At 31.6% G+C, this 14,952-nt stretch overlaps 1 protein-coding gene across 1 annotated transcript in view; it reads left to right on the forward strand.

Annotated features, from left to right (window-relative positions):
• The window catches only part of DNAJC1 (DnaJ heat shock protein family (Hsp40) member C1), a 258,888-nt gene that overhangs the window by 76,694 nt on the left and 167,242 nt on the right, over positions 1 to 14,952 (forward strand). The window contains exons 3-6 of the mRNA XM_036280549.1: positions 249 to 295; positions 7,029 to 7,194; positions 8,075 to 8,172; positions 9,140 to 9,233. Of these exons, the coding sequence (XP_036136442.1) occupies positions 249 to 295; positions 7,029 to 7,194; positions 8,075 to 8,172; positions 9,140 to 9,233 (405 nt within the window). The remainder of the gene's footprint in view (positions 1 to 248; positions 296 to 7,028; positions 7,195 to 8,074; positions 8,173 to 9,139; positions 9,234 to 14,952) is intronic.

The raw sequence follows: 14,952 nt of genomic DNA on the forward strand, positions 1-14,952 counted from the left end.
GTCTAAATTACAGCTTTTGCTTTTAAAAAGTACATTTTAGATAATTAGTACTTTTGCATCTTTCACAAATATTTATTTTGGTATCAAGCATTGTTAACCTTTTAAGTGCTAATAAAAACATAAACTGTTATTAATAATTTAGGTCTTATCCATTTTATTTATGTATGTGCATTATAGTGTGTTCACCTTCCAAAGTGATTTCTTATAGTTAAGAGTATTTTTATTTTAAAGTGATGCTTCTGTTTTAGTTGGTGGCCATTTATGAAGTTTTAAAGGATGATGAACGAAGGCAGAGGTAAGTGTTCATTTCTGCTTTTGAATTAAGATGTTTGCTGTCTCAGTTTATACAGAGAAAAATTGTCTCATTAAGCAGTTTATTTATTAAAAGTTAGTATTTTATTTTTGTCCCTTCCAAGAAATGTAATTTTTTAAAATGTATGTTTAGAGTTCTTTAATATTGAAAATATTCTCTAGGTTGATTCAATACTTATAGACTAGTGTTAGCAAGTCATGGCTTCATTAGATAAGATGTTTAACAAATGTCTAGACCTTGGGAAATACAAATACCACCTGACTTCAAAGAAATGTCCATTCATTTTTAATATGTCACTAATAGCTCCTTTCTGTGCCTAGTAGTTCTTTTTTTTTTTTTTTTCTTATTTCTTAAATGTTTTGGAATTAGGCTGTTAGTGATACTCAGGTTGTTACCATCTCTTGGTGTTTCCTCACTCACAAAATAATGAGATAGGAGTGAAAGAAAAATATTTGCTTCTTTCTCCCATTTCTTTTGCCTACTTCCCTTCCCTTCCTCTGCTCCAGTGATTCTGCATTCAGAGTTAGTTAGTAGAGGCAGCCCCTCACTTGGAGACTTCTCGTGCCCCCTTCTGCAGAGTGGTGATATATTTATAGTCATTTATAGTGCCAGCAACTTCAGAGGAAACTGCAGAGAGGACCGTTTTCTCTACTGTAGAATGTGTGGAATGTCGACACTATTGCGACGGGCTTCAAAGTGTTTTCAGTCAGATCCACAGTAAAAAATTGTGTCTCAAGACAGACAGATACACACAAGTAATCAAAAATTTCACAAAACACTTCTTTTGTGTGTGTTAGACTGATATTTGCTGGGCTAGGCTAGGCTAGACTAGCCATTTTTCTTTTTAAAACAATGCTGGTTGTCGTCCACTAAATTGATTTCATGAATCACTAATGGGCCACAATCCACAGTTTGAAAATATTGCTCTACAGCAAAGAGTACCTTTAACAGAAAAAGGTAGGTATTTCAGATTTTAGGCTAAGGCCAGCTAATATGGATGCTAATATATCTTAAAGACAACCCTCCAGAGTTATGCTATATGACATTCTGAATCTATCTTCAAATATATTATCTGGAATTATTCTATATCCTAAAATGTTAGCTACCACTCTTAGTTCTCATCCTAACTCTTTAATTTGAATACCTCAGTTTGTCAGATTGCAAAGCAAGGACTCAGATATTCTCCTGAAGTGTTCTTTGCTTTATAACAAGAGTTGGCATTGGTCCAGACACCATAGCCCACATTCCTCTGGTTTGAGATAATCCATAGTGTTGAAAGAGTCCTGGGAGTATGTTGAAAGAAGTGTTGGTCATTCTGTGCATATTTTTTAGTTGGTTTCTCTCCCTGAGCCCCAAGTTTTGTTTCACACATCAAGAATGTGTCTGTAAAGACAGCTTTATTTAGTCTCCGTACATCTTTGGCATCAGATTTTGGCTTTTTGTTTGCTATTTTCTTAAGTTAGTAAACTTTGTAATAATTTCTTTCAATTACTAAAATTATTTATCTCTTCAGAAAAAAACACAACTTTTTATTTATAAATTAACATAGATTCATATAACATTTTCTTTTCAGGATTAGTTTCCTTCGTATTTCTTTTATAGTATTAGTAGAAAAAATGGATCTGACAGTTACACAAACATCAGTAGTATTTATACCCCTTTAGGGACAAGTAACTCTTTGGTAACTGGTTTTCCCTGAGGCAAAAGTCTTAACTAATCAAGCTAAGAATCACTCCTCTAAAGCTTGCGCCCGAGGCCAAGTGACCTATGAGTATTTAAACATATAGAAGAAATCACCTCCACAGACAATTACTTAATGTTTATAATTCCTTTAGGGGGAAGAAAAAAGAACATAGTTTTATCTTCTAAAAGAAGATGGTCTTATACTGGTTAAAAAAAAAAAAAAATGCTCTTTGGTATCACAATTATTTATTACAAATATTCATTAAGTAAATGCTTTTAAATGTGTGACCTTCCAGGAATTTGCAATTTTGAAAATTGTCATAGACATGTTTTCCTATTTAGTTCCCTTACAAATAATTGTGTCTTCACTGAAATCAGGTGCATTCTTTAAATTTTAGTAGAAAAGGGGATAGCAGTGAAATAAATAAAATAGCAAACTCGATAACCTTTTTACTTTTCTAAGGAAAAGGCAAATTTTATTTTTAAAACAGTTTTACTTAGATATAATTGGCATACCATAAAAGTCACCTACTTTAAGTGTATAATTCAGTGATTTTTAGTGAATTTACAGAGTTGTGCAAATCACCACTATCCAGTTTTAAAACATTTCCATCACCTGAAAACACTTCTTCAAGCTCATTTGCAAGCAGCCCCCACTCTGACCCAGCCCTAGGTAATCACTGATCTTTCTGTATCAATACATTTATCTTTTCTGGACATTTCATATTAATGAAATCATGTAATATGTAGTGTTTTGCATCTGGCTTCTTTCTTTTATCATAATGTTTTTGAGATACATCCATAGTGTAGCATATTCCAGTAGTTTATTCTTTTCTACTGCTGAATAGTACTCCATATACTACTTTTCTTTATCCATTCACCAACTTGAAGACATTTGATTTGTTTCCACCTTTTGGCTATGATGAACAATGCTTCCATGAATATTCACATACAAATCTTTGTGTGAACAGATGTTTTTCATTTCTCTTGGGTAGAGTCCTAGGAGTGCAACTGTGAATAAACTTTCAAGTCTTTTTTCCTCCCAAAGGCATAGACTATGTGTGTGAAAATAACATGATTCCTGGTTAATGTAAGGAAGCCTAACATAGCAGCCCTTTTTAAACTCCTTAGGTAACTTGCTTATTTGGGGGAAATAACAGCTCAGCTATGTTCTGACATAAATTTCTATACAAGTGCCCTGAGTATTAACTGAAATAAAGAAAGCACTGAGTAGACACCAGTTATTCCTTACACATATACACGAGAATGTGCTGTGGTAATATTAGTATATTTACTTTTGTTTAAAGTCTACCATAAACTTCTAACCAATTTTCTTTTGCTAACCCAGTTGTGCAACTTTTTTTAGTCTATTTTATGGAACTATATTTGTAAAAGTTGAATGTATCTTTTTTTTTTTTAGTTTACTAAATAAAATCATGTTTCATTTACAAATTCAGTGTTGAAAACTATAGTTATCTCAGCTTTAATCTGTAAACTTTTACAAATCCATTACCTGGTTATTGTAAATATAGTTACAGATGTATTAGAATAAAAATAAACATTAACCTGAGAATAAGAAATCTTAGTACTTTCTTCAGTTGGAAGATATAAGACACTTATTATATACAATATATAAAGTACTATGTACCAGTTTTTGGCAGGCAGGCAAGCAGGCATATATATATAATCCTCACCTGAGGACATTTTTTTCATTGATTTCTAGAGAGAGTGGAAGAAAGGGAGGGGAGAGAGAGAACATCAATGCGAGAGAGACACATCAATTGGTTGCCTTTGGCATACAGGGATGTGGAACCTGCAACCCAGGTATGTGCCCTTGATCTGGAATTGAACCCATGACTCCTTGGTACATGGGCTGATGCTCTACTGAGCCACACTGGCCAGAACTGTATGTATATTTTATAAAGGGGAGTAAGATGAATTTAAATTAGACTTGTTTCCTGTTTATGATCTTTGTACAACTCATTTTTATTCTGAGATTGAAAATGTGATCCAAGTGGATGTTGCTTTATTGTTTTAAGCTAAAAGTTAAAAGTTAGTATGTTAAAAAATTCATACTTCAGGCAAATGCTACAATTATTTACATATTTTTCATAATATACACATTGTCTATTTTTATTTCATAGTTACTATTTTATATTTCAAAATAAGTGTTTTAAATTTACTTGAATTTTTTTCCTACTGATAATTTAAACATTTTTAGATTTACTTGCTTTCCAATGTTTATATTAGGCTAAATATATATGATGAATTGTAGAATGGAACTCACTAATGTAATAATTATTTAATGTTCATCGTGTACATTTTAAGAAAAAGTAAACATATATTAGGCCATATGTTGGATGTGTAGAATTGATCAATTAATATTTTAATTTTCAAGATAATACCTTTGCAGTTCCATATGATTTTTTGCATTAGTGATATTTTCATCATAGAGAATTACTTTTGTGTTTTCATAGAACACGTTGATACATATGTACATTCTTAGTCTGCTTTTAGGGCAGTTGTATGAGCTTGATTACAGAACATTTTAACAGTGTTATGTGTTAAATATAAAAAAGCATAACAGTGATATTTTAAATGTTATGTGTTGTCAGCACACTTTTTTCTTAAGTAACTTATGAATATAGTGTCTGTATATTTTTAAAAATATCTTTATGTTTTCAGTGTTTCAGAAAAGCAGTGATTTATCTTTTAAAAGCATATTTCTAAAACGCAGACTATAATAGAAGCTATCTTTCCTTAAAATGGCCAGTCGTGTGAGCCATGATGTTCATTGATAGTAAAATCAATAGAGCATTGATTCTAAGCTTAATCCTTGGAGACTGTTGTTTAGAGTGGCAGACATAGCCTAGTAAATATCTGTTCTGTTTAATGTGTTCAGTGCATGAAGTTTTGCTATCTTGAATTGGGCTGTATACTAAATACAATTTGGTATGTGGGGTAGAAAATAGTAGCTGTTAAGAGACACGTAGTATTTCAACAATGGCCAGTGGTGTGAGCCATGATGGTGATAAAATATTTGATATTAAATTCATAACTATACTGCTGTGTTTTATTTCAGTACAGATCAAAGTTAATACTTAATAATGCTCTTAGATAATGGTCGCTACTTACTTAGGGGTTCTTTATTAATAACCACACTTTTTACATGAAGTTATTTCATGGGAGAGGTTAGCTGAAAATGATGATTTTTATAGTCACCTTTTGTTCCCCTCAACAAATCTGAAGTGGAATGTAAGTTTAGAATAAATTCAAGACTTAACATTCATTGTATTTCATTCAATTGTTGTAATCTTGCATTATACCACTTGAAACCTTTTTGCCAAACCATTTATAATTTAAAATGAATCCATTTTTTACAAAGACAGATTTAAATACAAATTTTTGAGGGAAGGAATGATAGCTTATTATGAAATCATATTATTATGTTTTGATATTCATGTTCAACAATTGCTGTAATGTTGAAAAAGGAGAAGATTTAAACATCGAAATTTTTCTGGTCCAGCCACTACACAAACATATTTTAATTTGTAGTCTCATGTACACTACACAATTTGTCTTTAAGAGTTTAGTACTAATTAATATCCTTTGCTCTGAACATTAGTTATTCTGATGTGCCATTATTATTAATAATTTAAGTTGATCTAAAAGTCAGGGTTTCTAGATTTGCTAATAAAATATATTTTGAACTTATAACCACTCTTTTTCTACTGAAAAAAAGAATCTGCCTGTAATAAATCCTCTGCATTATTTTTTTTTAGCATATCTCCAAGGTATCAATTTAATAACTATAAAAGTAGCTACTGCAGTTGTTGCATTTAAATTGATTTACATGTCAAGACTGGCAGTTTAGCAGCTGCGCTATTATTCTTAGATCGGTCAATTTACTTGAGAAAAACCTACTACTGAGTTCCACTGACCTGCCTGACAATATAGGCCCTATTTCTATTCCTGTAATTAGGCCTGCAACTAACTCAGAATATTTTTAATTAAAATATTTTGGTCAATGTGTTGCACCAAATTAGGCCTTTCAGTGAAGATTTAATTCTGGAAATAGTGTGATTAGAATATTTAATGAGTTGTGTTCCACTAAGATTAACAGGTTGTGTGTTTTGAACATACAGTGCTTGTGACCATTTTGAGTTTTACAATCATAACTGCTACTCCTGATTTTTAGCATTAAATATATTTTCCCCAGTAACTGTCTGACAGGTAAATTTAAATGTAATTGATGTTTTACTCTAAAGAAAGCTGATTTAAAATGCATTTCTAGGAGAGCTTTTATTTATGTTTTTTCCTTCCAGCAAAGCCAAAAATGAGAAAATTGCCACTTAAATGTTTACAAATAAACAGTTTATTGAGAAATCTGACAAAAACATAGGTTGTTTCCCCATCTCTTTCTAATTTGGTAATTTTTTAATTCTCTAAAGGAATGTGAGCGATACATAATTTTAAAATGCTCATTTTATAGGTTTTTACATCGTTAAAAAGCTGTGATAAAATAATATATAGAAGTAGTTCAACCTTGAACCATAGTACAGATGTGAAAATAAAAGTATTGACTAGAAAATGTATCCTGAATTTGATTCAATTAATGTATAATTCATGGTAACAAATAGAGCTCTTATCTTGATTTTTTTTCCCCATTGAGATCCTTCTTTTTGTTTCTGACTACAGTGGTGGGGTCTTTACAGCAGATCATGATAGAGGTGAATTTTATGGCTCCTTTAGTTTAGATGCCATTCCAAAAGTCGCATCATTGGGTGCTGTAAACACACAAGACCTAGTATCCACAGTATATTACTATGTACCCTTTTTAAGGTTGTCTGGGACTGGACCTACATACAGTGTTTTCAATTTATAGGCCATTGTAATGCTGATAATATACATAAATGTTATCTATTTTGGAGAACTTTTTTTTCTTTTTTCTCTTTTTAAATATGGGTACAATTAAAATTTTTTATTTTTATTTCAAACTTTCCATGAAAAACTATTATATTTGCTACTGTAGGTATGATGATATTCTGATCAATGGACTTCCAGATTGGCGACAGCCCGTATTCTACTATAGGCGGGTGAGAAAAATGAGCAATGCTGAGCTGGCATTACTTTTGTTTATTATCCTCACAGTGGGCCATTATGCTGTGGTGTGGTCAATCTACCTGGAAAAACAACTGGTAAGTGTTGGTAATAAATCAAATGATCCTATCCTCCTTAATTTTATGTGGAATTTCAAACATTTATTTTTCAACTGATGAAAGTTTCCATGTTTTTACAAATACTTCTCATTTTAATTTGTGCTCAGTAGTTAGTGTTTGATATGTTTCTAAGTCAAGAAGAACCCAGGATAAAAGAAGAAAATACCCTTCTTTTTTAAAATGTGACATTGAATTTGTTACAAAATTTTCTAAGGACCCCAATATCTAACTGAAAATTATGAAGTAGAGCCTACAGCCATGTTTTCCTAATTATCACCTTCCAAATAGAAATGTTTTTAATGTTAAAATGATTTTAGAAATTTTTGTGTCACAGGCTCTTTTATAAACAATGTTTACTTTAAAAGTTTTCAACTAAGATTTGAAATGAGTATAATTTTATGATTTCACAGATCAGTTGGTTAAAAAATTATTACACTTTTCTTAATCTAATAAACTACTACATAGTTCATTCCGCTGTGGAAGTTTATATGCTACAGATAGTCAAACATATTAATCAGTATTCATGAATTAGCATCGGTTTACTCATTCTTTTTGAAATGACATTATTAAAGTTGGATGAACGAGAAGAAGTAAGTTGAATGCTTTCTCCTCTTAGAAAACTTTGATTGCTATGGAGATAGACATGACTGACAGTGCTCAACTTCATGTGTGTTTAAGAACTGGATACCATGACAACAGTTATTGTTAAAGATTGATGATTTTACTTAATCATGTTGGACCCTACATACATTTGCATAAATGTTCCTTTATAATGTTTCTCCTTCACAGTAGACTCTTGATAACATTTGAAGAGTACATGTTAATGATAATCTGTACCTATAATTTTTTCCACATTAAGGATGAACTGCTTAGTAGAAAAAAGAGAGAAAAGAAAAAAAAGATAGGTGGCAAGAGTGTGGATTTATCAAAACTTGGTGCTTCAGAAAAAAATGAAAGGTGAGAGCATATACAAATATTTTGTAATTAGAAACTGTTTTAAAATATTTCTTTAATATCCAGTTTCATGTGTCTATTTCAGATATGCTAACATTTACATCTGTAGTAGGTTTATAAAAGACTAATAATGTTCTATATTAGTTTGTGATACTAATTCTGATCTTAGGCAGAAGTTCTACAAGTTTTTTGTTCTACAAGTGAATTGTTAATGTATATTTAAGTAATTAAACCCCCAGATTCTTGTAGTTTAAAATTTGTATACTGAACTTTAGAACCAAAGTATTACTAGATGAATCTATAATTTAGTGTTTAGCTCATGAGTGACAAAAGGTACAGAGGCAGTGATAGGCAGTACACTCAGAGACACCACCATTTCTTCTATCGATTCAAAAGAAAAAATAAAGGGTTTAAATGGTTCACACAGCAGGACAGAACTGGATCAATGTGAGATGGAGATCAGAGACTATTCTGCCTATCTTCTGTTCTGATGACATCAGTGAGTTATGCTTCAGTGAACTGCAAATGACATTAATTTTTATGTGTTGGTTTGTTTATGCTACAGTCTTCATATCTGCTTGTCAGCACTGGGGAACACTCTGATGATGTTTAGTCTTTTATAGCTGAAATAATCATAAGGTTTGAGAATTCATTTTGTAGAACTGATGAAAGTCTAGGTTGGAAAGAGATCTTTTGTTTCTTTATCTTTATAACTTGATTAGGAGTCTCCTTTCCCAAAATCTTTGTATTCGCTTACTTGCTATATATATTGCATTTGTTGTAACTACTGTATTTCGTGATAGAATAAATCAGAATAAGTGATAACCATCATAAATAGTTCACTGAAAAATGTCTCTCTTTTTTTGTTGAAAGAGCCATTCAAAACAGAAATCATGGTCTCTATAAATATATTTTGTCTCCCAGCTTACTCTGTATTTTGTTTGCTTCTTTGCTTTTGTTTTCCCTTTAGATTACTGATGAAACCACAATGGCATGATTTGCTTCCATGCAAGCTGGGGATTTGGTTTTGCCTTACACTAAAAGCATTGCCTCATCTAATCCAGGTAAAATGTACCTCTTTCATATAATATTAGATGCTTTCATTTTAATTATTCATGAAATAATTTATGCTTGTGTCTGCTCTCTGAATGCTGATGTACAGTGGAAGCTTCATAATGCTGATTGAATTGAATGGTGTTTTTGTAAGTGTAAACCTGAGAATGGTTCTAAAATAATTTAGCTATCTACTCCTATAACTCTTACATTGCTTTTAGAACACCATAGAATTCCAAGACACTGGAAAAAGTGGGAGGGGGGCAGAGGAAGGATACTATCTATAGAACAGATAAAAAAAGCAATAAAATTTAATCATCTGTTATCATTTAAGGCATATTCAGTAAAGAAGAACAGGGTTCAAATAGCTTGTCACACATTATTTTAATAGCATTTAAACACATAGTATGAGAAAAAACTTTACATGAACATCTAATTATGCAAAAATACAGTTTTCCATTTTATTTGCAACTGTAAGTGAAGATATTCTGTCTTATACTGGTAATCAAAGTTTCTGATCCAGTCTTGATCAAACATAGAATGTGGGTATATGTCATATTTATATGGCAATTTATTATTTTTTATAGTTAGCATACCAAAGCAAATTTTGTTAAATTATTGCTTTGATAATTTTAATTATTGCATCTGGTTAGAAGATTCCCAAAACATAAATATAATATTTGAAAGTATATATAATAATTTTGGTATACAAATTTTCAGGTTCTATGTGGTTGTAATTTTTGGAAGGAAATGTTTCATTTCAGAAAATAAATGTTTTGATAAACCTAGACAAACAGATAATTTTTACCCAGCTTTACCCACATTATTTTTTATATATCAGAGCTATTTTTCCTAGTTGTTTAAGGCAATGAAGGACTCCAACTTCGGCATTTCATTCTCCTTTATCCTCTCATAACACAAATTTTCTGTTGAAGGGAAATGAACTAAAGATCACTAATGTGTTTGTTCTTAGCCTTTGAGAAATTATTTACCAGTTTTCCATCAAAATAATTCATCTTAATACTTACTGCTTATTGAATCATATATTTTGGTTACAGTTTATAGAGAATATTGAAGTATTTGGGTAATTTTAAAGCTTTTGTTTTTAAGTTGTTTAGCATATTATATTGTTTATTTTAATAAAAATCCTAAATTCTTGTATGGTATATATGTGACACTTAATAAGAGAGAGGGAAATTATATTTGTCATGCTGCTTTTTGTTTATTTGTTTGTTTTTTTATGAGAAGAGGTGAGGGAAAAATATTTTAGGGCATATTTTCTTTTTTTTTTTTTGAGTGATTATTTTTTTGCCAGTTTTAGAATCTGCAGTAGGCCAACCAAAGTATAGATGAATTTAAAAGTATAGTCAATTGACACTGTAAATGGAATATCACATAAAAATCAATTTGAAACACTTCTTTGTAATATTAATTTAAGTCATTTGAAACAAAGTTTATTTGGTAAAATTAACATATTTCTTGGTTAGCATTCAGGGTAATTTGCAAAAATAGAACCAATATATTAAGATTGCTTAGATTTAAAAGTTATTACTTTAAATTATTTGCCTATGGTATCTAGACCTAACATTTTAAGTGATTTGCCTCATCATAAATTTGTAGAAAACTCACAAAAATAAGGAATTTTACAAACATGGTTTAGTCTCTTTAGAAACTATGCTTTCTTAAACTATTAGGTCAGTTTGACCTTTACAGTTTTGACTTGGTAATGCCTGTTGCCTTTCAGTTTTGAGATGCAAAGCAATTGGTTTTCAAATACTTTGTAAACCTAATTTTTAAATTTTGGTCTAATTATTTCTTCCTCATAAATGTATTCCAAGAAGAAAAGATCATTTTTTAAGCAAATCCTAGATATTTTATTTCTGTTTTGAGGACATAAGATCAGTTTTTCTCACGTTCACTAACAAAGTAATGCAATACAGTAGACTCTGATGTAAATTATAATCGTGAAAATATTTTAGATTGAGAAACATAGTTTATGTTTTCAGCAAAGCAATACTGAATAGTTGCTGTTAGGATTAGGTTTTTGTCTGCCTTTTTTTTTTTTTCCAGTTTGCTGTGAACCTTGCATTAATTTATCATGCGTAAAATTGTGTACTGTGAATACAAGTGCCTTATCTACAGCGTTGAAGTTTGTATGTGTCATTTCTATGAGACCTTCTTAAGTGAGATATTTATGAAATTTAAAAGAAACCCTCTTTACCTGAAGCAGTCTGGATTGCTAATTGGTGCATGGTCAAAAGAGAGCCCTGCTAGAGCCCTAAGTAGGAAAATTAAACACACAACTTTAAACATTGTAAGCATGTAGTTTACATTTATTCACCATTCCTGTGATATAGGGCCATTGTTTTGTTTTATTTTATTTATTTATTTTTAAACAACTTTTAAAAAGATTTTTTAAAGGTTTTTTTTTTAGAGAGAGAAGGGAGGGAAAAATAGAAACATTGATGTGAGAAACATCAGTTGGCTGCCTCCTGCACACCCCCTACTGGGGTTTGAGCCCACAACCCAGGCATGTGCAGAATCGAACCGAGACCTCTCAGTCCATGGGACCAAGCTCAATCAATTGAGCCACATCAGCTGTGCCATTGTTTTATTTTTGAATTGGAGTCCTCCTTCTTGCAAAAACCATGCCTTTAATCTTGGTTTCTTTAATGACAAATTTTCACTTGATACCTTTAAAGAAGAGTTAAACTAGATGCTTGTGATTATATAATCCTTACAGATTTTTATGAGTTCCCCCAATCTTTCCTAATTGATTTACATTTAGTTAATAGCATTTTTAGCAACTCTTCTGTTGAACTTTCCAAAGCATCCACTTAATTTTCATAGAAACAACTGTCATTTTTATTCACTTTTCATCTTTTTTTATGTAATGTTTAATTGAATCATGATTCAATAATAACAAGTATCACTGACATAAGTGGGATTAAGAGCTAACACAGTGAGCTCTTCTGGTTGTGTACATCCCTTGAATTTTATTTTATTAAAACTAAGCTGCAAATATCTTGTGTAAAATGTGTGTGTGTGTGTGTGTGTGTGTGTGTGTGTATAGTTATTGGATAAGAAGGAGGATCTAAGCTAAAAGTGGACATTTAGAGACTTCCAGCAAATGGCCTTCACACTAGCTGAATATCTACCCAAATTGTGTCCTTATCATATCAACAGCTCTTCTTCAATGTTTTTCCTCCCAGTCTTTCTCTCAATACTCATTCCTTTGTTACATTTCACATACACAGTAGGATTTAGAAAAGTGACAGTTCTGGTTCACCTTATTCTCCTAAATTCACTCTTTTAGCATCTAAGATTCCTAAGAAGCCTCATTGCCTTATTAGTTTACCAAAATTGTTTTCTACACCCCCCAAGAAAATTTACAAATAAGAATGATTATATCAGTATTTAATATGTCAAGCTTTTTCTGGTTGTATCTTTAGAACAGCTGTTTAGCTGGTTCAATAAAAAAGTATTGAACATCAGAACAAGACACTGTAAGGGGCTATAGAGATAAATGTCTTCTAGGACCTTACAGTCAGGTAAAGGTTATAACACACGAATTAAAAGAATTATATAATATAGTACATAAGCTTCACATATCTGGTATAAACAATGACTTCTTTAAATGTACAAACAAATAAGACTGTCTCTATTTAGGATGGCAAGGGAAAACTAAAAAGAGGAGCTAGCCCTGGCTGGTGTGGCTCAGTTGGTTGGGTGTCGTCCCATGCATTGAAAGGTTGCCGGTTTGCTTTTTGGTGAGGGCACATGCTCAGGTTTGATCCCTGGTAGGGGGCATGCAGGAGGCAGCTGATTGATGTTTCGCTCTCACATTGATGTTTCTCTCTCTCTCTCTCTTCCTCTCCCTTCTTCTGTCTCTAAAATTCGATTTTAAAAATAATCTTCAAAAAATTAAATTAAAATTGAAAAATAAAAAGAGGAATTACATGAAAGATACAGTGGAGTGCCCACTTTGTGAATTAGGTAGTGTACAAAAAATTATTTCATAGATACTGTAATTCCCATACAATCATACTGTGTGTAAGGCTGAAAGAGACCTAAGGAAGATATTATACAGTTCCTTTAAAAAAAAAAGATATCACACAGCCAGTTACTATAATCTAAGGCTACATCCTAATCTTCAGCTTCTGTATATAGCCATTTAGGAATTTATGCTCTTAATAGCTGAATCTGATATGGTAAATCTGTAAAGGACAGTTAGATATAATAAGGTTTATTGGTAAGACAACAGACTGTTTCCATCACACACATCTGTCAATGATATGTATATATTGTTGGGAGTAGAAGAGTTTAGAGTACATAGTAGGCAGAATTTTACTCTTAAGTGGTTCTGTGATCACACTGGGTAGAAGTAAAAGTACACCTTTGATAGCCCCCTGCTTTTTAAGAAGGTTCTTATTACCTCCAGCACTGGGCTTTGTTCCTTTCCTTTGCTCTGAAAGGGATATTGGAAGAATAATAAGAATTGGTAGATTAGAAGAACTAAAAACTATTATACTTGATACATGTAAAATATTTGATAATGTTAAATTAATATCAAACATTTCCCAGGTTGGAAATGTCCAAGGAAAAGATGTATAGATAATATTGTATAGCAAAATGTGTACCTCATGTCATACATGTACCCACATATGCAGAAAAGTAAAAAGTCAAATGAGAAACCAAAGAAAAAGAATGTGGAAAGTGTTTATAAATTGATGAATAGATAGAAAGTTAGTCTGTGCACAGAACAAGAGACCATTGCAGAGTAGTAAAATGCATGACTTTATGCAGAGGAGCAGGGAAACTGGAAGATGTGTTTAGATAGCAAAGAAAGCACATGAAATGATCAACAGAAGACATGGAATATGGGTTAGAATATACAAGGGACTTGGACTATATAAAGAGAGGCCTTGTATGCTTTAGGGCTAGAATTTAATTTCAGCATTCAAATATAGCCCCAGTGACACTCCCATATCTTACCAGTCTGTTTTTGTTTTCATGGTAGTTTTGAAGGGAGTACACATTCTCTTGGAATCTTGACTAAACTAGTCTTTTGTTGGCTGTATTCAGCCTGTACCCTGAAGAAATTTTTTAACTTCTAAACTGCCCTTCTAGGATATTTTAAAATTGATAATATATGTTCTGAAACATATTCATTGTCATGAAAGTGACAATGATGATATATAACCAATGTTATATATGTGTTGAATTTAACTCATAAGTTAGTTTATTTTTTTTCATTGCCTATTTGAGTTGGAGCCTCATATATTTGGGCCCATAATAATTTAGACTGTTAATACCATCAGTTTCTTCTCTACAAAATCACTTAAGTGCCAAATATTCTAAGTGATTACCAATCTAAATCATAGTTTGTTCATAGTTCTCTCTATTTTCTGAGATGATGCAGGTCTTAAGTATTCAGAATTTATTTTCTTGGTGCTTGTTTCTCTGGGAACACACCATTCAAGTTTCTCTCTACATGCTCTGTTACGTTTCTCATTAACATAATTTATAAAATACAAAACTCCTTTACATGTGCATTACCTAAAGTTGTAAATGTTTTCCATTGTTAAGTCTCAGTCCCGCCTTTTCTCACTACCAAGTGAATCTAAATGAACGTAGTTAAATTAAAACTTATTGCTGGAAATTTTCAGCGTGCATAGCCCACTCCCGTCAGGACTTACAGGTTACCTAGGAGCTGTGTCTGAGAAAATA

The sequence above is a fragment of the Molossus molossus genome, unplaced genomic scaffold (assembly GCF_014108415.1).
Source record: "Molossus molossus isolate mMolMol1 unplaced genomic scaffold, mMolMol1.p scaffold_m16_p_1, whole genome shotgun sequence".
Lineage (NCBI taxonomy): Eukaryota > Metazoa > Chordata > Mammalia > Chiroptera > Molossidae > Molossus > Molossus molossus.